General features: G+C 38.6%; 1 protein-coding gene across 2 annotated transcripts; it reads right to left on the reverse strand.

The window, feature by feature from the left end:
• Window positions 1-350: 350 nt before the first annotated feature.
• Window positions 351-10,801, reverse strand: KBTBD8 (kelch repeat and BTB domain containing 8). Of its 2 annotated transcripts, XM_081246523.1 has the most exons (4): window positions 10,721-10,776; window positions 9,857-10,067; window positions 4,904-6,018; window positions 351-1,975 (listed from the first exon to the last, which is right to left on the reverse strand). In XM_081246523.1, exons 1-4 carry the CDS (start codon window positions 10,734-10,736, stop codon window positions 1,512-1,514), a joined length of 1,806 nt encoding a protein of 601 aa, XP_081102649.1. In that variant the 5' UTR covers window positions 10,737-10,776; the 3' UTR covers window positions 351-1,511. The 2 variants fall into 2 exon arrangements, with proteins under 2 accessions (XP_081102649.1, XP_081102650.1); XM_081246524.1 differs by lacking the exon at window positions 9,857-10,067 and having other exon boundaries at window positions 10,721-10,801.
• Between the last annotated feature and the right edge of the window lie 14,060 nt (window positions 10,802-24,861).

Genomic DNA, 24,861 nt, shown 5'->3' on the forward strand with positions numbered 1-24,861 from the left:
TTGTGCAAGAGTTTTTAATACAAACCATGCCAGTTTGTTTTAACAGAATCAAAATGTTCCAGTTAAGGACAGACTCTGGGCTATACTTATATCCTTTATTAATTATTCCAGGCAGAGTAAAAAATAAGTTACTGATCCAAATAACTGCCTTATGTATAACACATGAGTTGATTTGTCCTCTGTTAATATTTCTAGCTAACTGTTAGAAATTCATCAGTTAAATATGAAAAACTATTTAGTACCTATAATGCTATGGTTCTATTCACTCACTCTTTTCCTCCTCAATCACCTTCAGCTAGAACAAGGTTTTCAATGCAAAATTATTCATAACTGTTAAGTGCAAAAATTAAAAAAAAAAATGAGGTTTTATTTGTTATAGGTAACGTAAAAGCCATTAAATGAGACCACTGCAGGAGTTTTATGTTTCTGGAAAACAGAATTTTAAAAATAGGAGTAAAACTTCACATTACGCTCTGTGCAGAAGAGAAATAAGTTACCTTTCACTGTACTGATACTGAATGGACAGGTAGAGGATAGGAAAGGGGGTTAGGCGACAAAATGGCCCATGTTAGTGCAAAATGAGTATAATATTCTTTTCACTATTCTAAGATTGAATCCAGTTAGACCAATAACTGGCCATACCTTGCCATCATGCTAGTAGAGAATCCTGTGAAATCACAAGAGTTCAACAGGTAAAGGACTATGGCCATGAAACTAACATACCAGTTTGAAAGGTAAGCATAGGCTCAGACAATTTAAATCTACCTAACTATACACATGAATTAACTTATACTAGCACCAGCCACCTGTGATTTTGAGCCCTTTTCAGGATTTAAAAATATGAGACAGTGTTAGCACTTGAAAAAATTGTCAACAGAAAACTGCTACTTTAAAACTTTAGCTTAACTTAAAGCAACATGGGAAATATAAAACAATCAAACTAAAAGCTCTTTCTGAGACTGATCTGGTTTTCCTTCAATCTACTCTAATAACAGAACACAGTTAAATCCAGTACACTTGAAAACAGTACACAAATATACATATATTCAGAATGAGGATCTCAGTTAGTGCGTCTCTGTGGTAGAGAGGTCACAGCTAAAGTCCTAGTGATATTGCCTCAGATTTTTACCCGTATTTAAAATAAAAAGTCACATGAAACTATTTTGGATGTCTCTAACCCATAATACCCTAACCACTCTTCTAAGAGTGCATAGTTGTTGATTCATCTGGTATCTCAGTGACTAAGCATCACAAAATTCTAGAATGATGTGATTACGTTTATACCAGAAAAAAAAATGCTGATAATTGCACTTTGTTACCTTTTGCTTACTGAAATGAAAACATCACAAGGATGAAAAGAAATCCCTCCCTACACTCATCTTCAAGAGCACCCACCTCCATGTATAAACTCTCTCAGCTTTCTTAAATACTGACAGCACTTCTGGTATCATTGAAAGACTAAGTTTCCTCGAGCACAAGGTGCCAGTGAGCTCACTAAGGCCTGCCATTCCTTAAAGTACTTTCTGAAGACACTGAGGATAGAGTTTAGCAACAGCACATTCAAAATGCCGGCCAAGGTCCCAGAGCCGATCTGGGGTCTCATACACTTTCATCCATTGGTCAGTGATGTCATCATATTGGTAAAGAGAATTTTTTCTGCTGGTTCTGAAGACATGTTCTTCAACGGTCACTTGAGTAGCTCGAACAAATAAATGGAGTTTATTCTGGAAAAGTACCAGTTTAAGGTATGGGTTTATGGACTCATCACAAGGAAAGTCCTTCTTACGAGTCCATTTATTGAGCTCAATATCATAGGCTTCTACAGTAAACATCCGCTGATGATTTCCACAGGTTCCAGCTATGTAGTAGATAGAGTTCTTGTATACAGCTGCTAAGCCCTGGATTCTAGGCACAGTCATGGGGGTTAAGAAACCCCAGTAGTCTTTCTGAGGCTCATAGAAGAGGAAAAATTCTCCTAAAGAAAGAAAAAGGGAAAAAAAAACAGAAAAAACAATAATATGTACATTTACGTGTCTCTTTCTGGTTGTATGTTGAAGACCCAAAGGTATAATTTTCCAAATATTTTACTTTCTAAAATATTTCTTTTATAATCTCCATAGATACATTAAATATTATGGTAGCTTAAAACATCTTCATTCCATGCACAACATAACATAATATTAGAGTGAACCTGAATTGGGGTGTTCAAAATGGGGAAGTGTGAGGCATTAGCTTGGCTTGATGGCAGTATAACAGTTAAGAGCTTGGTTTCATTTACTCTGTCCAATTGGGTATTTCAGAAAATTTATTTGAAGCCAGCTCTAAAAAAAAAAACATTATTACTAATGGTTAACCAATAAGATGAAAATATGTATATAGCTTCAATCATGAGTAAGCCACTATAAATTTAAGTGCTAATTATTTAATTAGAAGATGGTACATAGAATTGTTCAGATTTGTGTCTATGGGCCACTAATGTGTTTACTTTAGCGCTGGTGTAATGCAAAGACAAATACTCAAGAGGAGAAAACATGACCTTAAGATGACAGAAAACACGCACATTATTTATGGGAATTGACTATGAGTCAGTTTCAATTCTATTTTGACAATGAAAGGGTGTGCTGAGTCAGACTGCAATACAAAAATGTCTAAAAGAATTAAACTAGTGAAGATTTACAAGAGCTTGGTAATTATGACATTTGTATAAAATCCTTGATATGAAAATCTGAATCCTTTATGAACAGATTAAATGATACTCCAATAGCCACTGACAGTAGAGCATAAGCTTCTGACTATACATGTCAAGTTTATTTATATAAAGAGGCTTTGTTTAGATTATAAGTACCTACTTCTAGATTGAGCTTCCCCTTGAAAACTGTTTTGAACTAGGTTAACTCCTATCAACAAATATAACTGCCTACTTAATAAAAGTGATGCTGTAATTTCAATTTTTCACAAAAGAGCTTGTTAAAGTCCTAGCTTTTGCCTGCATATTACATATGCTTATTGACTAACATATAACAGGATTCTTAATAAAGACAGGAATTAACACTTTCTACCACGTACTACCTGTCTACAAATTTCTTATAAAAAGGAAAGATAATACATTTTAAAAGTTGATTTTTAAAATCTAAAGTCTTCTTAATAAATTAAAACCAGTGGTGGGCAATTAAGAAAACCCTCAGTGCCTCAGATTACTCTTTTATAAAATACGATCTCAGATTAAACAATGTTCATTCCAGCCCTGAAATTCCATTAATTCATTGTTACTTTGCCTTAGTATTTACATGAATATACAACCTTTACATTCCCTTTGGGAGTCATCTAATTAATTCTATCTCTATCAGCTAACTGGTTAGCCAGTAAAACCAAAATATATAAAGAGAGAGCTTCATCATATTGGATGATATAACCTATTCAACCACACTTGATAGATTTTACATCCATTCAGGTACTCCATTTTTTGGCAAGACCAACAAACCTAAATCATGTCCATGCTTCTAGTCAACTAAAATAAGGCACTAGAGAGTACTACTCCCTCTGGAGAATTAACTTTACACTGAAGTTTAAACAAATGGGTTTAGGCATTTCTAGGAAATTTTAAGTTAGATAAAGGATTAGAGCAAAGAATATTAAAACAAAACAAAACAAAACAAAAACCAGAATGGGAAATGACCTAAAAAATCATGTGTGTCTACACAGAAGTTGCCCCCTTTTCCTTGTTTTATTTGAGTAGTCAGTGTAAGGAAAACATTTATATATAAGCAGTTAAGAAACACAAAAGAAGAATAAGGATGTTGGTACTGTCAACACCGCATTCAGCATTCAAGCAACTAAGATAAGAATTCAAACACAAGGAAAACATTAGTTAGCACAAATCAGAACCTTGAGTCAAATATCTTATTTGCTCTTACTAAGTTCCTCTTTCTACTTCTACTAGATCATCTTTGCCAGGGTAATAGTCTTCAATCGTTTAAACAAAAATTTTTAAGCTAAGTATATTATCATCCCTCTCATAATGTTAACAGTAAGAAAAAGGAGACATCTCAAAGTTTTTCAGTGAAAAAACACTGAAAACAATGTTATGGATGATAGCACCAACTGCAGTGAAATTAAAATCTTGAAGACTGTAATTGAAAACTCTTTGTAATTAAGTTTCATAACCTTTGCGATCGTAAGGCTTATACAAAATTCTTTGGCAACTGAATAGTACAACTGCAGTTGATGCTTTGTTCTTTTTTCTCTTTTAAACTAATCCAGTAAGTTCCACAAGAAAAGTAGTTGCTACATTTCTTGATTATATATTACTGAAGAGCAAAAAAGTCATGTATCAAACTTGCTTTCTTGTTTGAAGTCTTAAAAATGGCTCTGGGGCTTCCCTGGTGGCGCAGTGGTTGAGAGTCCGCCTGCCGATGCAGGGGACGCGGGTTCGCGCCCCGGTCCGGGAAGATCCCACATGCCGCGGAGCCGCTGGGCCCGTGAGCCATGGCCGTTGAGCCTGCGCGTCCGGAGCCTGTGCTCTGCAGCAGGAGAGGCCACAACGGTGAGAGGCCCGCGTAACGCAAAAAAAAAAAAAAAAAAAAAAAAATGGCTCTGAGTTTCTCCCAAATCCTGAACTATTATTTATGAAAAAATATTTTCAAAAATACTTATTCTGCATGATGTCAAAACACAGTAAGAACATAAAACACAGGATCATTTTAGGAACCTGCCTTTTCTGATTGAAAAGTTTATTTTCTTTACTGGTCCTTTAAAGAACAGACTGTTCCAACAAATAGTTTATGATAAGAAAGCCAGAGGCATTCCTCAATGAACAGAAACAACTTATGTTTTACTATGAGTGGGTGAACCACAATTTGACCTGTTACCCTTTCATGAAGAACTAAATCACTTAGGCACCTACCCTGTAAAACATAGATCTTCTCTTTGTACTCCACAGCATTATGAAACTCCATAGCAACAGGCATGGCACAAACGGTCGTCCAGCAATTCTCTCTGCTGTCGTAGCACTCCACAGATTTTAGTGAGTTTCTCCCATCGCCTTCATAAACTCGCCCTCCGATTGCATACATCTTACCACAGCAATACACCAGTTTACAGCCTATTCTGGCTCGAAGCAAGGACGGTTTGGATAGCCACCTATTAGTGGAATGGTCATACATCCAGAAATCATTTTCTGCCTTGTGGTCGATGGAGACCTCACTACTGCTTGGCCTGTACCCTCCTGCTATGTAAATATCATTATCTGGTGATACGAGGATCCCAACTTCTCTTAGATCATTTGGTGGTTTGCATAGTTTAAACACTCTTCCTGTGAATATATCTAGACAAGGCACTGTTTGCTTCTTTCCTGAGTGTTTGTGGGCAGCATCAAAACATATGATCATTTCCGATGCAGTCATCCCAAGTCTCTGTGTACAGCCATTGGTACTGGATGGTCCCTTTTCCACATAGCTTTTGGCTATAGCCTGTGCAAATTGAGGTGGAATTTTCTCTATAAAGGTGTCTTCCATCAGAGGAAAACGTATGCATTTGGCAAAAATTTCTGGAAGGTGCACTTCTCTTTCATTCTGTTCATGTTCAAACCACCTTACAATGCTCTCATAAACATGCTCTTCCCGGTCTACATTTAAATCGTCACTGTCTAGGATACTTATCAGTTGGTCTTTCGTCAACTGAAGAAACTCTTGTTCTTTGGTGACACACAGGAACTTTTTACGAATGTATTCTTTAGATCGATCTCCGAGTTCCTGATGACCATAATGATCAGCAAAGATGAAGACTCCAATAGAATTCTGTGGGTCCAAATGACTGACCATGTACTTAGCACATTGGTCTTGGATGGAGGGAATCTGGAAGATGCTAGCTGCAGTGAACAAGGCTTGAACATTGGCCTCTGTCAGAACAACTCTGGAGGTATAGGCATAGTTCAACACTAAATCCATCGACTCAGCTTCAACACCAACGATTCGAACTTCTTTTTGAGTGCTTTCTGTAAGGCCGCTAGTGAACATGGATCTAGGAAGGAAAGAGTGGTGAATTTATGTGTGCTATAAATAAAAATTATTGTGGCAAATTTTTAAAAACATAAAGTTACCACAAAGATAACATTTTGAAACTGTAAAATATTTCCTAATGTGTTTCCTGATATCCTAAATATCAGGAAAGGGGATAAAAGTTGATCATCTAACAGAAGAATTTAGTCTGGCTAATCTTAAAAAACCCTATTCTCAGGACCAGTCAGTCCACTTTGTGCCAACTCTGAGAAAAGGGGAGTATACCTAATTAAAGCACACCAGAAGGTGGCATGGAATATTCCAGGACATCTTATTTCCCTTGGAGCCCAATCGAGGATTCTGGTCAAGATGCCTTAGGGACTTGAGATCTTCAATCACCAGGTCAGTCAGAAAGTTTAAGAATACCCATAGAGTGTCAATGTGACACATTAGCATATAGAGACTGTCTAATAAAACTTCTCATGACCCAGTGGAAATTTACAAGGAAACCTGTGCTCAAAACATATCTTTAAAAATTTCAACTTAGAAAAACAAGACGTTCTTCAGAAGTTCATATTTTCTATCTACTTGTTTTTAAAATAATTATCCTTTGAATGCATCCTTAATGATTATAAAGAATATAAAGAACATCAATTCACTTATCCTTGGATATTTTGAAAACCTTTGCTTGACTCAAAGTTACCATATTTTTACCTATTTATATTTGTATATAAATAAAGATTACAGTAGGGTTAATATAATACCTACTTCTAAAGAGAGTTTAAGAATTAACTGATTCTTTGGAGAAGGTAATGGTTTTCAAAATTCCAAGCTTTTGTCTTTGAGACCAAGCTTTTTTCTTTTCTTTTTTTTTCTTTTAAATTATCTGTGCATTTATGGTACTTTCTTGGCCAAAACATTAAGTAGCCAAAAGCCTGGCTCTTTATTTAAAGTGCTAGTCATTTATAAACATAATTTGCCTTTCTTTTCCCTCCTTTAAGGTTTCTTTCTAGGCTGTTCTTAAAATTAAATAAAAAAATAAAATCAAAAGGTCTTTTAAAATCCTCTTGCGAAAAGGACTGTGTGCCCTAGGATGCTTAATAGATGTCTGTTGAAGACACCGACCTAACACTGCTGATAAACTTCATTATTCAGATCCAGACCCCTCCTATTTTATTTTTAAGTGTGATGTTATGAAAACAATATCCTTGAATGGGAAGATTTCCGGTCACTTTTAAAGTTTTCATCAAAAACATGAAATTAATTCAAAAATGCAATATGGAATATTGGAGGTATACAAGGCTACCTGGACCCAGCTTGTTGCCTGGGCTAACCATCCTTTGAGTCCTATTTTTACTTCTACTATGTAAATTTTAAGTTTAGTATCATGCAGACTTTTTTTTTCTTAAATGACTAGAAACTAGATGTACCATTGTATGAGCTTGTTTTCAATTCAGGTGCTGAAAAACTCAGTTATACAGCTCCCAATTAAAAAGAAAAATAAAGCCCTTCATCAGGCAAAGATTAACTCCCAAAGGAGAACATTACCACATAGCCCTTTATCATGGGAGCTACTACTGACTTGAATAAGCTGGTCTCACACACAGGAGCAGCGTGACACTCAAGTTCTCCTCTGTTCTAATAGGTTCTTTATGTAAACTCGATATGAAGTGGGAGTACTTCCCCACACAAAACCCTGAGCAGCAAAAAGTTTCTATTAATCATATGAATTTTACTTCTGACAAGTCACTGGGAGCAGGAAACAGCCATGCCAGATTTCAAGCTATTCTATTCTTCCACCAGTGATGCAAGACTTAGAAACTATTAAGTATGACTTTCTACAACTCACATAAGGAGCAACAATGGTACCAAGAAAGTTCTGTACAAACAGTACTAGCAAGAGAGAAGAACCTAATCCTTAAGTCTTCTAGCCAAATATCTTCATTTGAATTCATATATCTTATGCTTAGAAAGTTTTTCAAGCATTTCCTTAACTGCTTGGAAATTATGAAAATCTACTGTAGCATACTTCTTTCCAAGTGATTTGTCAGGTCTTCAAAACTTAATTTTAAGTAAGTATGATAGTTAAATGATATAAGCCAGAATATAGAATTGCAGTGAGATATAGACATTTTCACTTTAGTTCTTTTTACTATTCAAATCTAATATACAATGAACACTTCTGTATATTAAACTTTAAAGAGAACCCACCCTCGTTCCTTAAAAATCATACTGTGACTAAGAAGCCTGGCTCTGGAATCAAACCCAGCCTCTGCCACTTACTAGTTAGATAGACGATTTAGGCAGGTCACTTAACCTCTTTGAGCCTCAGTTTTTTCACAAGTAAAATGGGAATAACAACTATGTAGAGACAGGATTGTAAAGATTACATAAAGTAATGTATGTAGAGTGAGCCTTGCCCAGAGCTTGATAAGCAGTAATTGTGACAAATATTTAAACACATAAATGACCTAACCATATCTAATGGATAGCCTAGATAAATGAATCTCACCAGCAGTTTCCATTAGAGGCCCAACTTCATACCTTCTGTGTATACCAGTTTCTTCTTTTTTCTTTCCAGCTCACTGCCTCGTTATGGTTAATACTTAATAGTCCAATGACCTACCCTACGTAAGTCTAAATGGTTACATCACAAGCAGCAAACTGAAGTGACTATATTTAACACAGTATTCTGAGAAAGAGGAACCAGAAACTACTGTCTGGAACACTACACTGCTATATGCCCTATAAAGGTTGAGAAAATTATTTCACAATCATTTCATGCACCATTTTTGAATACAGAAAGGCTTAAAGTGAGCACTTGAAACAACAGGAGAAGTTAAACTCAAACAGGAAATTGCCTTTATCACTGACCTTAGAGTATGAAATTATTTTTTAGACCCAAGTTTTGAAATTTTACTTTACAAAGTTTTGTGATGTATAAAGATGAATATAAATGAAAATGAAGACTTAGCTTAAAAATACTTCCGGGGCTTCCCTGGTGGCGCAGTGGTTGAGAGTCCACCTGCCGATGCAGGGGACACGGGTTCGTGCCCTGGTCCGGGAGGATCCCGCGTGCCGCGGAGCGGCTGGGCCCGTGAGCCATGGCCGCTGAGCCTGCGCGTCCGGAGCCTGTGCTCCGCAGCGGGAGAGGCCACAACAGTGAGAGGCCCGCGTACCGCAAAAAAAAAAAAAAAACTTCCGGAAATCTTAAGAAATAATCACTAGTCTGGGGCCTAAGACACACAGAAACTGTATTTCATTCATTTTCATTTCACTGCTCTTATCCCCAGGGCATTAAAACAATCCATTAAGTGGGTAATTTGTTTTAAACTCTAAAAGAGTTAATGTGCACGAAAGAAATCCTGGATAAATTTTTGGAACAAATTTCAGATTAGCACTGTCCAATAAAACTTTCAATGATGGAAAGGTTCTGTATCTGGGCTGTACAATGTGGCAGCCACTACCTACATGTGGCTCCTGAGCACTTTAAATGTGGTTAGTGTACGTGAGGAAGTGAATTTTTAATTTTACTTAATTTTAGGTAAGTGAAGTTTAAATAGCCATATGCGGCTAGTGGCTGCCATATTGGGCAGTGCAATTTTAGATTTTCTGAAACATACAAACAAAAACATGTTCACTAACTTAAAAACCAACCACCTGAATTCTAGGAGAATCTGTCAAATAAAAAAAGGGGCAGGGGGGCGCTTAATAAAATAGGGCCTGTTGTTTATTCTCAGGAAACAAATGCATTGGTTTCATCTCATTCTTGCATCTCAGTATAAAAATCAAGTGGGCAATACTGAGGGAGAAAGGGAACTTGGTGAGGATATCAATAGAGGTTTCCACCATCATCATACCTGAAGTAAGGGCTGATTGCAGCAAGAACGTTTCTATGACAGGAAAATGTTTTCCCGTGATCCACTTCCACTACAATGTCTGTCAGCTGTCCTTCATCGTACATTGTTTTGAGTTGCTTTAGAATACTGCAAGCATGGAAGGGGTCCATGGCATCGTTGGCTGTGTCTGAAGATGGAATCCCATTCGGTGTTGGGGAAGACTTACTTAAATCTAGGAGGAGAAAAATCGTACAACCACAAGAAGTTCGGAGCCAGTTTCGGCATCGCGGGTTTTATTTTTTGTTTTTTGGTTTGGTTTTTTTTTTTCTTGGTGTGTGTGGGATGGGGCGGGGAGTTGTTTGTTGCTTCGTTTGGCTTGTTTTTTCCCCGCTACAGAAATGCATATGTACACAGACACCCCCAGTGGGACCGCGAGGTAGGATCTGGGAAAGAGCGAGCTGCGATGCAAGTTCATACACCAGCCTGCTCCTCTGGGAGCCCGGCGAGCCCGAAGCCCCGTGCTCGCAGAGGGACCGTGCGGGCAGAACAGGCGAGGTGTCTGCGGCGACTCCGCCGACAGCCAGAACGTCCCAGCTGAGAGCGAAGGGCAGGAGCCTCACGAGGGAAGCTCGATGGATGGCGGCCGCCAGTGCCCCCTCAACCGCCTTGCGAACAGGTCGGAGCGGCGGCCGGTACCCGGCCTCCCCATCCTTGTCCGGCCGGACCGCCCACCTCCCTCCGCGCCATTCATCCTCCCTCCCCTCATCCCTGTCCACCTCTCCATCCTTCTCTCCGGCTCCTCATCGCCACCGCCTCAGCTCGCAGCCTGAGCCTCGTCCCCGGCCCACCTCCCCTCCACACCTCCCAAGCCACCACACGACCCACCTGCCGACGCGGCCATTTCTCGACGGGGCCCGGGCTCCAGCTATTTAAAGAGGAAATGTCATTTCGCTTCTCTCTCTCCCGGGTTCCGGCTCTTCTAAGCCGCCCCTAGCCAATGGGATGGCCTATGCATCCGGCTCCGCCCCTAAGCTCCGAACTCCGGGCTCCGATTGGCCACGAGGAGCGCACAGGTGAGTCGGGAAATGTAGTTTTATTGCCCCCGCTCCCGCGTGGTCCGGCTAGGGCGGAGGCCCAAGCTGGGGATTCCTATTGGCTGGTCCGGGCGGAGGCGGAGCGCAGGGAGCCCGCCAGCCTGTGTCTGTGGAGCGCGCAGTGCCTGCAGGGAGAGGTAGTCTTCTGTCTGAGGAGAGCTGTCATTCTGAGAGGCTGGGGTAGGGGAAGCTCTTGAAGTGCAAATTTCCCCATTTTAGGCCTCTCTCCAGGCCCCCGGATCTTTTTTTTTTTTTTTTTCACCTTGTTCTTCGTTTCCTAAATCTCCTGCCAATGACTAGCTTCCGGTATGAAAGTGGGGGTCCGCGTGAGGGCTGTGAAACCAGAAAAATTTGGAAATGGACAAGAAGGCTGTTGTCCAAAAATGTGAAGGAAATCTGACACCCAACCCCGAAGAAAAATATCAGGAGGCCGAAAAGCAAGCCATCTCTGATGAATCACCTGTGACACCCAATTGAAATAGCCTTGCCTTGGCCGAGTGCTCCGGTTGCCACAGATTAACTTGGTCTGGTTACAACGGCTGCTCAGGATCTTTAACTCCCACTCAATGCCTTGCTTTTCTCGAGCACCCGGGGAACACCTGTTCCACTTTTAAGAGTACAAGAACATTATAAAGGGATTCAGACGCTTTCCTTTTTGCTCCTGGTAAATGGAGTGGTTAAGATACTATGTAGACTGGGATTTCCTTTGACGAAATACTGGAAAGTGCCCTGAGTCTGGAGCCAGGGACAAATATTGAATCCCTGGCTCTTTACTTCTTAATGTGGATAAGACCCTTAGATAAGACCCTTTAATTCTTGGACACTTAGCTCCTTCACCTGTAGCGTGTGAATAATAATTCCTATTCTATCTGCCTCATAGGCTGCAAGCCTTTTGAAAGAAAGGAGAAATTTTACTGTTGACGTGTTTTGATTTTTTTGTCTCGTGTTTGCAGCATGTAACAGGGTGGCTGGCACATTATAGATACTTAATATTTTTGAAAAAAATGTAAGACACACGTGAGCTAACATTGGAAATGCTATTTCTAAATGTTTGAAATGTAAGGAAGTCTTATCAGTGAATAGGAAGGAATTTTTAGTAGAGATATAGTTAGCCAATGAGCATAGCTTTTCTAACCCTGAAAAGATCAAACAACTGAATTTCCTGATGAAGGATCTTGGGATTTGTGATTGTGAAACAGAGAGAATGGTGAAAAACAATCCAATTCTGTCCGCTAGGTCTGCTGAATAATTTAGATCTCAAAAGTATTATAATTCTGTACAAGTTAACAAGAATTGGTGTTTCCTCGGGGCTGGGATATGTGGACATTGGTATGCACTTATAAATTCATGTAATGAAAACCCTATCTGCACAGTTCTGCATGGATGAAATTGATTTAACTTTTGTTACTCAGAACTTTAAATTTCCATTTTTTATGAGCCAAACACTGTTGCTTTCTACCTTATGGAAATATTGGGAGTTTCACTCACAATATTCATGGTATTAAGGAAAAAAATGGCATCAATCCTTATGGTTGCCAGATTTTAGCAAATAAAAATACAGGACACACAATACTAGGGACATACTTAGAGTAAAATATCACTTGTTATTTGAATCAAATTTAATTGGGTGTTCTCTATTTTACCTGGCAACCTTTTCAAACCTGTTAGAATAAGGGTTTTATTGTTTGTGTTTTGTTTTTGGTAGCCACCTGTCTAAGACTTAAGAAATTTGGCCAATTTTCTTTTTCATTTAATTCTCACCTAATTAACAAATAGACTAGGAAATCTTGTTTAGTTTTTTTTTTTTTAAGTTTTCTGATTCTTTGATCCCCAAGAATTTCTGAATTTGGAGGTGGGCAGAATACAAAGAACAAAAGCCAATTTAAATATAAATAGGGGAAAAATGAAGATTTATAATTACAAGGGTGCCATTTATATGACACTGTAAATAGACTCCATTCTACTGGGCAAATGACATTACATGGTAAAGATTCCGTCATCATTACAAATATGCTTTTTAAAAATACAGAATAAGTGAGAAGATGTAAAAATTGAGCCAATGGTCCCACAATATTCATTCTCAATGATTTATAAGACTACAAAGGAGATTTTATTTCAGTGTTGATACTAAACAGCCAAAGACTACAGCTTGTTTTCAAATAGTTCTAATTTGAAATTTAGTAAGAACTCACTGCTAATCTAGAAAGGCAGCAGCAAGAGTAAACCAGTTTTCTTCTTTATGTATTAAGTACTACATTGTCCTCTGAAGCAAGCTTCTCAAATAGTTACAGTTTAAAGTAAATTTTAGTAAGGATGAAAATTGAAAAAGCAAACCAGAATAGTTGAAGGACCCATATTTAGTTCAAAGTAGACATTTAGAGCTTCATTATTTTAATGTTTCTTACCTAGGAAGCAAAGGCAAAGAAGATTGCTATAACCATGGTTGTTTGAGAGTAGAAAAGTCTTCACATTTAAATTCTAAAAAGATGAAGGGTATGAAAGCAGCAAATTTGGAAAATGAGAAAAATGCACAGTTACCTTGGTTTTTTTCTGCCTCCACTTTAAGAGAACGACTTTAGCAATTATCAGCTGAGCCCAGGCTCCTGTTGATAATAATACCACACAACACAAGAATGATAGCAACTCTGATGAAGAAAGTGTAAAAGAAAATAGGAATTTACTTCTGCAAATCTATTCTGCAGTTTTCCAATTTCCCTGTTCAGTATGGCTTCAGGCTGTGAAATTGACCAGAGCTACATAAAATGAAAATAAAGAGAAAATACCTGTGACTCTTAACACTTTAGCAAATGACATCCTTATGGTATATTTATTCTTTTCAGGCTACGGCTACAGCAAAATATGACATTTTTCCTTGCTAAAGACTTTTGTGTTGGCCGGATTAATGCCTGCTGTACAGCAACAGAAATGATTATTTGAATATAAATTTGATATAATATTACATATTGAAAAAGGATTTTAGGGGGTAATTTCTAGAACCTTATATATTGTATATGATTTAGTTTCTTTGGAATACAAAACTCTAAATAGATACCAACATTCAGGTTTACCGATTAAACATTACTGACCTTGGTTGTATTTTAATTTTTATTCCCTCTAAGGTGATGTGAGGATTCAACATGGTAATAACTAGAAGATTGCATTTTGTGAATCACCGAATTTAATCATACTGGAGGATGTTAAAACACATTAATTTGTCTTTTAAGTATTTGAAATTTAGCATATATGTGGGAAAAAAAAGAGACTGTAAAATTTGCAGTAGGGATATTCAATTCCTCAAAAATATTTATTACCTCCATACTCCACCCTGAATCTACATTCTGAGCAGGCACTGTATAAAGCAATGTTCCTGATACCAAAAAAATAGGTATAGATGATAGAGGAAAATAGAGTTAGCAATTCAGATAGAGACTGAATGTGTTCCTGCAAAGTTGATGTGGAAACCTGTTCCCCATTGTGATGGTATTTGGAGGTGGGACCTTTGGAAGGTGATTAGATTATGAGGGTGAAGCCCTCATGAATGGGATTAGTGCCCTTATAACAGAGACCCCAGAGAATTTCACCATGTGAGGACACAGTGAGAAAATAGACATCTGTGAACCAGGAAGCAAGTCCTCACTGGAAATCAAATCTGCCAGTGCCTTGAGCTTTGATTTTCCAGCCTCCATAATTGTGAGAAATGAATTTCTGTTGTTTATAAGCCACTCAGTCTATGGTATTCTGTTATAGCAGCTTGAATAGACTAAGGTGTGTATATGGATGGATGGATGGATAGATAGATAGAGAGGTAGATACAAATGATATAAGGTGGTATATTCTCTCTCTATCTCTCTCTCTCTCTCTCTCCCTATATATATATATATATATATATATATATATATATATATATATATATATATATATATATATTTTCTAACCTCAAGGATCTTATGGCTTGTATGATTCATCCATGGAGATAAAACACATTCACATAATAATCAATTTAAAATTGAGGATTGAGGGCAGCCCCTAGTTAGCAGAAAATGAGTATTTTAAAAAGCTAATGTTGAGGACTTCAGAAGAAAGAAAAGTTTCTGTTCAGCTGGTGTGGGATTTAAGCTAGGCATGAAAAGATACACCATAGAAACAGTCATAAAAGCGATAGAGTATGTTCTTACCTATTTGCTTTATCTTGGCTTGACCTGGAAAGCAAAGCATTAACACATTCATTCTTCAGTTTTTTGGTTTTTGGGGTTTTTTTGCGGTACACGGGCCTCTCACTGCGGTGGCCTCTCCCGTTGCGGAGCACAGGCTCCGGACGCGCAGGCCCAGCGGCCATGGCTCACGGGCCCAGCCACTCCACGGCACGTGGGATCCTCCTGGACCGGGACACGAACCCGCGTCCCCTGCATCGGCAGGCGGACTCTCAACCACTGCGCCACCAGGGAAGCCCCATACTTCAGTATTGATTGGGATTAATTCAGGACTTGAACAAGGAATGGAAGTTTTAATGGCTGTGTGTTACTTACATTATTTCACTTAATTTCATGTTTTAATTAAATTTTATAAGAACAGTGTTACAAATGAAGAGGCTAAAACTTGGAGAATTTAAATACCTTGCCCAGAGTCATATAGGGATCTATGGCTCCAAAGCCAACTTTCTTTTGATTACAGTATATAAAGGTCCCTGGGAATAAGACAGAGTATTGAAAATGAGAGGTTGTAGGACTTTTTTCTCAATTAAACATGTCTTGTTCTATGTCAAACACATGGTCAATTGGTATCTGCTAATATCTATCATGAATGGACAATACTATTGGTATAGGTTTGAGACATTTTTATGCACCAAGAAAAGGAGAAAAAGGAAAAGCTAGAAAGGTAATAGTCATACTGTTAACTAATTTGACTTTGTCAGACTAAATTGATAGTTTTAGATGTATAGTAATTTAGCATTTTTTAACCTTTCCACTAAATAATTAAATGAAATGGCATATATATATATGCCACACACACACATCATGGTTATATATATGTGGTTAATCATACATATACAAATGGTTAATCATATATATAATTACATATATAAATGGTTAATCATATATAATTATATATCATATATATCATATATGTCATGTATATACATGATTAACAATTGATATTTGTCAAGCTGACCATACTTCACTATTCTCCTACAAGACTGAGTTATTGTATGAGAATGGAGACCCTGAATAGAATTACTCCACTGGACCCTTTACAATATTTAAACTTAGAATGCCAAAGCAGCTGTGAAAATATGGGACATCAACACCCTTCCTTGTATGAAGATTTAGTTTATAACCCAAATGGAACTAATAGAATTAAACAATGATTGTTGTTTCTTTCTAACCTCAATCATGATTCAAATTTTTTTAAGCTCGTGGTATCACTGAAAAACCTGAAGAGAAGAAACATCAGTGTCTTCAGCATTTAGACACAGGAACCAAGATTCATGGAGAACAGGCATAAGGTATTAGGAAAGAAGTATATTAAACACAGCAGAGAGAACACAGATGATGAGGAGTTGATGGTACTTTAATCCCTAAAATAATCAAATAGTTATAAAGCAAACCTGCAGGCATACCACAATAATTTCAGAGATATTTAATTTTTATTTCTGGTTAGTCTATCACAGGATTTCTTCATCTCAGCAGTATTCATATTTGCAGCTAGATAATTCTGTGTCGTGCCAGGGGCAGGGGGGAGTGGGGAGGAGTTTGTCCTGTGCATTATCAAATACTACTCAACAGCATCCGTGGTCTCTACCCACCAGATGCCAGTAGCACCTCCCACCAAGACTTGACAACCAAAGATGTCCCCAGAGATGGTCAAATGTTCCTTAGGGGAAAATCATCCCCAGTTGAGAACCAGTGTTCTACAATATGCTCCTGTCTGTTCTGTGCCCTCCTGCTTTGTTAACAGCTCTATTACACTTTACATCAATCTACTATGTTTATTATTTAAAACTGTTTTATCTTCCTTTGAAATATTCATTGCAAGGATTTGAGTTAATCATTTTGTGTGTTCATAACACAATATTGTCTTTGGTCCAGAAGTCCCATCTCTAGTGTTATAGATGTACTACTTCCTTTACCCTCCATTCTCTACTCCCATCCTCTCCTACTTCATATATGACCATTATAATGGTTTGATGTGGATCCTTGTGTATATATCTGTTCTTGTAAAATATGTATTGAGGTTCTGTATATCCCTGTGGCTTATATAATGGTATTATGCTATGGATCTCTTCTGTTTCTTAGTTATTTCACCCAGTACTATGTTTTTAAGGTTTGTGGATATTGCTTTGGGTACATGTGGTCAGTTCTTCCTCTTTATTTTCCCATCAACTACCTCAGTGTCTGATATATGTTAGGTGCTGAATAAATGTTCACATAATCAATTGCATAAGTGCATATATCAGATGGTGAATGGGTGTAGTAGACAGAATAGTGGCTGCCCAAAGATGTCCGCGTTCTGTTCCCCAGAATCTGTGAATGTATTACCTTATAAAGCAAAAGAGACTGCAGATGTGCTTAAATTAAGAATTTTGAGATGGGGAGATGATCCTGGATTATCCAGGTGGACCCAGTGTCATCACAAGGGTCCCTATAAGGGGGAAAAAAAGGGTCAAAGCCATAAAAAGGAGATGTGATGACAGAAACAGAGGGTGAGTGATGTGCTTTGAAGATGAGAAGGGAACGTGAGCCGAGAAATGCAGGCGGCCTCAAGAAGTCAGCAAAGGCAAGGTAATGGATTTTCCCCTAGAGCCTACATGAGGCAGGCTGTCCTGCCAACACTTTGGTCTTAGGATTTCTGACATCCAAGACTGTAAGATAATTTCTGTTGTGTTAAGCCACTAAGCTTGTGGTAATTTGTTACAGCAGCGATAACGCAGGAAAGTAACACAGTGGATGAATTAATACATGGATGAGTGTGCAAAGCTTTCCAACAGTTGAACTTTTCTCTTCCTCCTTTTTTCTCCATTAAGTGTTTAATATTCATAAAAGTAGAATCTCAAAATATAAAGGACCTCAAATAAGTAATACTTTAAAGGGAAGACTTATAAAGGGAAAATTATGAGGTAAACAATCACCCCAAGTCTATCTGTTAACTGGATAGTCAGCTTGACTGCACTGGGGGCTCACTGGGTCATCTTGTAAGGAGAGTGAGATTCAAATTGGATGAGGGCTTGAATACCTGGGAAGTATGGTTCTTTCGGGGCCATCTTTGGAGCTTAGCTGCTTTACTGGGTTTCAGTCTTAAACAGGTTACTATTATAGAGACATCAAGCCTCGTAATTGTGGCAGGATGCTTTCTATGGATCTGGAACCAAAATTATAACACTCAGTCCATTAAATGTGACACAGAGCCAAAGATGTCTTACATGCAGCTTTCTTGCATGGCCAGATCCATCCCTAAGAAAGAAATGTATTCACTTAAATACATAAGTTTGATCAATTCAGTTACCATAATCCACAGAGAAGTATCAGGTTTTAATGGATCTTGCCTCATTTCAAACATATGGCTATTTTTTCCAGCCATTTCTTAAGTCCTCCTTGTTAGAGCACATGTAGCCCTAACTTGTGGGGCTCATGTCTGCACATGCACCAGGACCTGGTTTTCTGGGGAATCAGAGTGAGAATCATTCTTTAGCAAGTAGATTATCATAGCTGTCAAGAAGCAGAGGCTGTGAGATGAGACTGCCCCAGTGCAAATTCTTGTTGAACCACTTTCTAGCTGTGACCTCAAACAAATAACTTCTTGAAGGCTTTGTTTCCTCAGCTCTAAAATTGGGCTAATAAGAGCATTTACCTCAGAGAACTGTTATAAGGGACAAAGGAGATAATTTATGTAGATTAATGCAAATTATTTAGTCCATTGACTGGCACAAAGAAAGCACTCGGTGAATATTAGTTGGTAGTAGTAGTAGTAGTAGTAGTAGGACTCTGATAGTGAAAATTCAGTTTACTTTTCCAGATAATTATGGCAATTAATTTTTTATCCTTCATGGAATATTAACCAGTTTTACAGCTTAATCAAAGTTAAACTTGATCAGGAACCTGAGATGCAGCTATTTTCCCAGCTCAAGGCTCACCATCAGTGACCTCTAGCCTTGCTAAGGGTGAGAGAAGAGGAACCAAGCGATCCTCATAGGTGCTCTGAATCTAATGTCCATAACATTAAAACCAGCATGAATGTATTAGAACAGGCTAAAATAAGCTGTGGTAACAAACAATCCCATACTTCCAGTAGTGTAAGTCACCAAAATTTTACTTTTTACTCTTGCTTATGTCCTACCCAGGCCAGCAAAAGGCTCTGCTCACTCAGAGACCCAGACTGATGGAGGGACCACCATCATACATGGTGACGGTTGCCATGTCAGACAGAAAGCAAGCATGTGGTGAATTATGCACTGGCTCTTCAAGTTTCCACCTGGAGAGACATGCACCACTTTTCTTCCCATTTCACTGGCCCAAAAAGTCAGGTGGCCACCCCTCACTGCAGATAGGACGGGAAGCTCAATTCTACCATTCTCAGTACGAAGAAAACCAGAAATATTTGGGAATCGGTGTCAATGAGAAACATACTCTACGAAGATTACGCTAGCCACTTTTAGTGATATGGGAGTAAACAAAACCTAGAATCTACTCTCAGCGACCTGGCAGATAAGAGGCAATCTGTGCATAAGCATGTATGACTTTAAAATTACTTAGCAGTGGCTAAGATTACTTTACCCCAATCATGTGGCCAAAGTAAACCAAAGCCAGTGATGGCAGGACTGCCGTGCCAGGGTGGATTTGACCCCCCAGGGGATATTTTTGGTTGTTATCTTTTAGAGTGTGGGTGTTGCTACTGGCACCTAGCAGCTTAGAGGCCGGGGGGCTGCTAAGTACCCTACAATTCACAGCACAGCTCCCCACAGAAAATAATTATCTGACCCCAAATATCAATAGTGCTGACGCTGAGAAACTCTGTGTTGTTGTGATATTCACACTTTGTCACACGTACTCCTAAATCCATCAAAATGAAAATTATACCTTTGAAATGTCTTCAGTTGAGACTGTGCACACCAATGCTCATGACAGGACACCTGAGTGTACTCCACCATCGTACATGTCACATCCAGGTATATGGTATTTTTATCCGGAAGTGTGAATCTGGTACAACCCTTTTGAAATACACATAGGAGAGTTGACTGTGTTTTCGATTTTTTTCATAAGGACTTTGAAATTCAAATTTGAAACAATTCTCTTCAAAACAGACAGTACCACAAATATATTGGCCAACTTGATTAAGCAAGATTTAGTCCCAATGGGAAAAAAAAAAAGTGACATGACATAATTAGACGCTGACTGTGGATAATAAGATGAGGGCTATGGTGAGACCTTCTTGCCAAAAACACCTTTCTCTAAGAAGAGTCTAGCATGATAAGAGCAGTCAGGAAGTGATCAATGGTTAGAGACCAAGGAAAGGGGGTGTGGGAAAGCTCCATGGTACTAACAGAGTTTGTGAGACCAGCTTTGTCAGGCACAAATGAATGCAGAGACAAGGAAGGCAGTGGAAGGAATTGTTATAATACTTAAAGGTCAGGAGCTGTAAGTAAACTACACCAAGGGAATTCTGACCTCCCAGCATCAACCTGTGTTTGAATTGGGGTTTAAAGTTGGATCCCATGTGGCAAGTTTTGTTTCCTAGTCTGAGCCTCAAGCCTGAGGCTTGCAGAATGACTGGCTCCAGAACGGATGATGTGATGCCTGGCAAAAGGAGATCTGTGGGTTGTTAATCTGTGGATCAAAAAGCAAACCCTGGCCCAGCAGTGTGTTAATCCTAACGGCTGAGTTGGAGCCTATACAATCATTTAAACGAATTCATCCAGCGTGGGGGCTCAGAAATAGTTTAAGGAAGCTTCAACTATGTTTAGAATGGACCAAATCAATGAATTGCTGATTTTTCCACGTGTGTTAACCCGCTGACTCCTCAGGGGGTTGAAGCCTGTAGTGCAAATAGAATCCAAACACTTTTAACTTTATTTATTTATTTTTGACTGTGTTGGATCTTCACTGCTGCGCGCGGGCTTTCTCTACTTGTGGCGAGCAGAGGCTACTCTTCATTGCGGTGCGTGGGCTTCTCATTGTGGTGGCTTCTCTTGCTGCACAGCACGTGCTCTAGGCTCACAAGCTTCAGTAGTTGTGGCACATGGGCCCAGCAGTTGTGGCTCGCAGGCTCTAGAGCGCAGGCTCAGTAGTTGTGGTGCACGGGCTTAGTTGCTCTGCAGCATGTGGGATCTTCCTGGACCAGGGCTCGAACCCGTGTCCCCTGCATTAGCAGGCGGATTCCTAACTACTGCGCCACCAGGGAAGTCCCCCAAACACTTTCTTAATGATTCAGGTCAAAGGAGCAGGCCTAAACTCAGTTTGGAATCCCTTTATTTACCGGGTTTCTGCTGTCATAGGGGAAATTTAATTGCTCTGTAAATTCTTCATTAAAAAATTGGTCCCTTTCACACCTGTCCTTGGTGAAGATCAGCATTTTCTTCCTTTCATCCTCTGGGTTCTGTTTATTGAGTAAATGCTTTTGTTCTAAGAGAATAGAAGTTCAAGTCTTTAGAATATAGGTTCAAGCCTTTGTTCTAAGAGAATATAGGTTGAAGGTTCATGATTCCTGCAACATATTTTCAAATGGTTTGGCATAAATATTCAGTATAAACTTATACACGTACAGCAAGGACCTACAGTATAGCACAGGGAACTATACTCAATATTTTGTAATAACCTATAAGGGAAAAAAATCTGAAAAAGTATCTATATCTATATCTATATCTATATCTATATATATCTGAATCAGTGTACTGTATACCTGAAACTAACATGCCATTATAAATCAACTATACTTCAATTAAAAATAAATAAATAGATAAATGTATGCACCCATAGGAATAAAGCAAAAGTGGTAAAATGTTAACGTTTTGGTGAATCAAAGTGAAGCATTTACGGGAATTTACTGTTCTACTCTTGCAGATTTACACTTTTTCAAATAAAAATGTAAAAACAAACAAACAAAGAAAACCCCTGATATGTGAGGTAGTAGAAAGAAGGAGGTTCTACTATCAAAGTATGAAATCTTAAAATGAGATGGCAATAAAAATTGTTTTGAATTTTTCCTTAAAGAAAATGTGGTAGACATAAGGTTGTAGCGTGACTCATTAAGACAGAGTATTTGGATATGATGGAACACACTATTTACAGCTTTGTTAAATGAAGTGGATGATGCTTCTCTCCTCAGGGTGTTTTTCCATCAGTGATGATGCATGATTCCAGATTTAGCCACACAATGTCAGCTGATGCCTCTGGTTACCAAAAAAGAAAAAGAAAAAAGGAGAGGGGGCATAATCAGGATGGTGACAATAAAGGTATGCTTTTTCATAGTGACTTAGTCTGAGTTGACTGATTCATCAGCACTGAGCTCTAAGCTGCTTGGCTAACTAGTCCCAGATTGTGCTGGGAGAAAAAAAATGCTTCCGTGGCACTCAGTGCTTATGAGACCTAATAGTTCATTGTAGTGGATTGTACCTTGGAGACCTCCTTGTTGATTGCTGCTTCGGACTGAGCTGTGTCTTCCCAAAATTCCTGTCAAAGCCCTTCCCCCCCAGTATGATGGTATGTGGAGATGGGGCCTTTGGGAGGTAATCAGGTTTAGGTGTGTTCATGAGAGTGGGGCCCTCATGATGGGACTAGTGCCCTTATAAGAAGAGACACCAGAGAGCTTACTCTCTTTCTCCCCTCCATGTGAGGACACAGTGACAAAGCAGATAAATTCAAAATAATGTGTAAGTGATAACATATGGCTATAATTATGTAACATTTATTTATTTATTTATTTTGGCTGTGCTGGGTCTTAGTTGCAGTACACAGGATCTTCGTTGTGGCATGCAGGATCTTTAGCTGTGGCATGCACACTTCTTAGTTGCAGCATGCAGACTCTTAGTTGCGGCATGCATGCAGGATCTAGTTCCCCGACCAGGGATGAAACCTGGGCCCCCTGCATTGGGAGCACGCAATCTTACCCACTGGACCACCAGGGAAGTCCCAGTTATAATTATTCAGAGCATAATATACCTTGCTAATGTGAACTAATGTTCTGTAGACTTCAGTAATAAAAGAAAATTAATTGCACATGTGGGCTCTTTAGTTATTTATTTATTTAACATCTTTATCGGAGTATAATTGCTTTACAATGGTGTGTTAGTTTCTGCTTTATAACAAAGTGAATCAGTTACGCATATACATATGTCCCCGTAGCTCTTCCCTCTTGCGTCTCCCTCCCTCCCACCCTCCCTATCCCACCCCTCTAGGTGGTCACAAAGCTCCAAGCTGAATCTCCATGTGCTATGCAGCTTCTTCCATGTGGGCTCTTTAAAAGACCCTGCATGCCAGCAACAAAGATCCCGTGTGCCGCAACTAAGACCCAGTGCAGCCAAATAAGTAAGTAAGTAAATTAATTAATTTTAAAAAAAAGTATACAGGAGGATGTGTGTAGGTTATATGTAAATACTACTCTCATTTTTTAAAAAAAAGTTAAAACTAAAACTATTTTATTACGTGCGGAAGGGGTGACTTGCGTAGGATATTACACATGTAGGCACGTATATCAGCCAGTACAGAAAGGTAGGAACAGTTTTATCTTTTGAATCTTTTGCTATACTGTATTACCAAGAAGATGGTGAGAAATAAAATTACAATATAAACTAAAGTCACGGCACAGTATATTTTGACACTTTCACTTTAGAAAAACATAACAGTTTGGCTACAGAGGAAGAATAACACTGTATGCTAAATCTCATAAGAAGGCTGAATATCTCCATGTTATTCTAAGAATTGTCAATTCTTTGCCTATTTCTTGTACTAGAGGGGGAAAAAAGGAGTATTAAGGATAACAGCAATAAACATCTTTCAAAAATTTCTAAATTATTTCTTAAGAAAATGATTTCAATTACTATAAGATTCTCAGTTTATGATTGAAGTAGTTTTCATGTTATGTTTTATATTACACTGAACTATGCAACTTATCAGTATATCTTCCAAACCAATTTCAACCTTCCCTACATCTCTGAAGCTGCCACTGAATTGGTCCTGACTCTACCTAATGGATAATGGTCTGAAATGGATGGATAGATTAAGGAATGAGGTCAGATATTGTCAACTGGGGAAAAAAACCAAAAAACAAAACACAACATAAGAGCTGTGGGTTATGTTTTATTTGGGGCAAAATGAGGACTATAGCCTGGGAGACAGCCTCTCAGAGAGCTCTGAGGAACTGCTCCAAAGAGGTAAGAGGGAAGGTCAGTATACATGTTATTTTAGTGAAGAGGGGTACGTGCAGTCAAGCACACACTTTGACAGGTTATTGCTGGTCACAAGAAGATTGCTGCTAGTCATGAGGAACATGTGTCTTCATTGATGATTTTAGGACTTTTCTAGATATGAGAAGATGCAAGAATTGAGGCTCATAAAATCTCCTGAAAAATATCTAACTGTCTGAAGGCCTGTTCTGCCAGTTTTTCCCAGAGCACAGTGTGTCTCATTCCTGATCTCCACCCTGAACTCCTTTAGGGTGTGTTGAATGTCAGTGACTACAGTGGCTAGCGACCTAATCCTCGTAGAGGGAGATGGCGAGTGATTATTTTTCATCCACAATATAAAACTTCCGTTGCATTTTCACTTGCCACACAGAGTAATCAAATGAATTCAGTGGGTTTAGGCATAGATTAAGCAAGAAATTTAAACACCTAATTGAAATAGTCTCTCCTATTTTGTCATACTTTGTCACCGAATTATCCCAATGTTTTGCCCTACTGAAATATACACAATAATTATATGTATAAATGATATATGTGAGATA

Source organism: Mesoplodon bidens, assembly GCF_964165515.1.
Source record: "Mesoplodon bidens genome assembly, chromosome: 10".
In the NCBI taxonomy this organism is placed as follows: Eukaryota; Metazoa; Chordata; class Mammalia; order Artiodactyla; family Ziphiidae; genus Mesoplodon; species Mesoplodon bidens.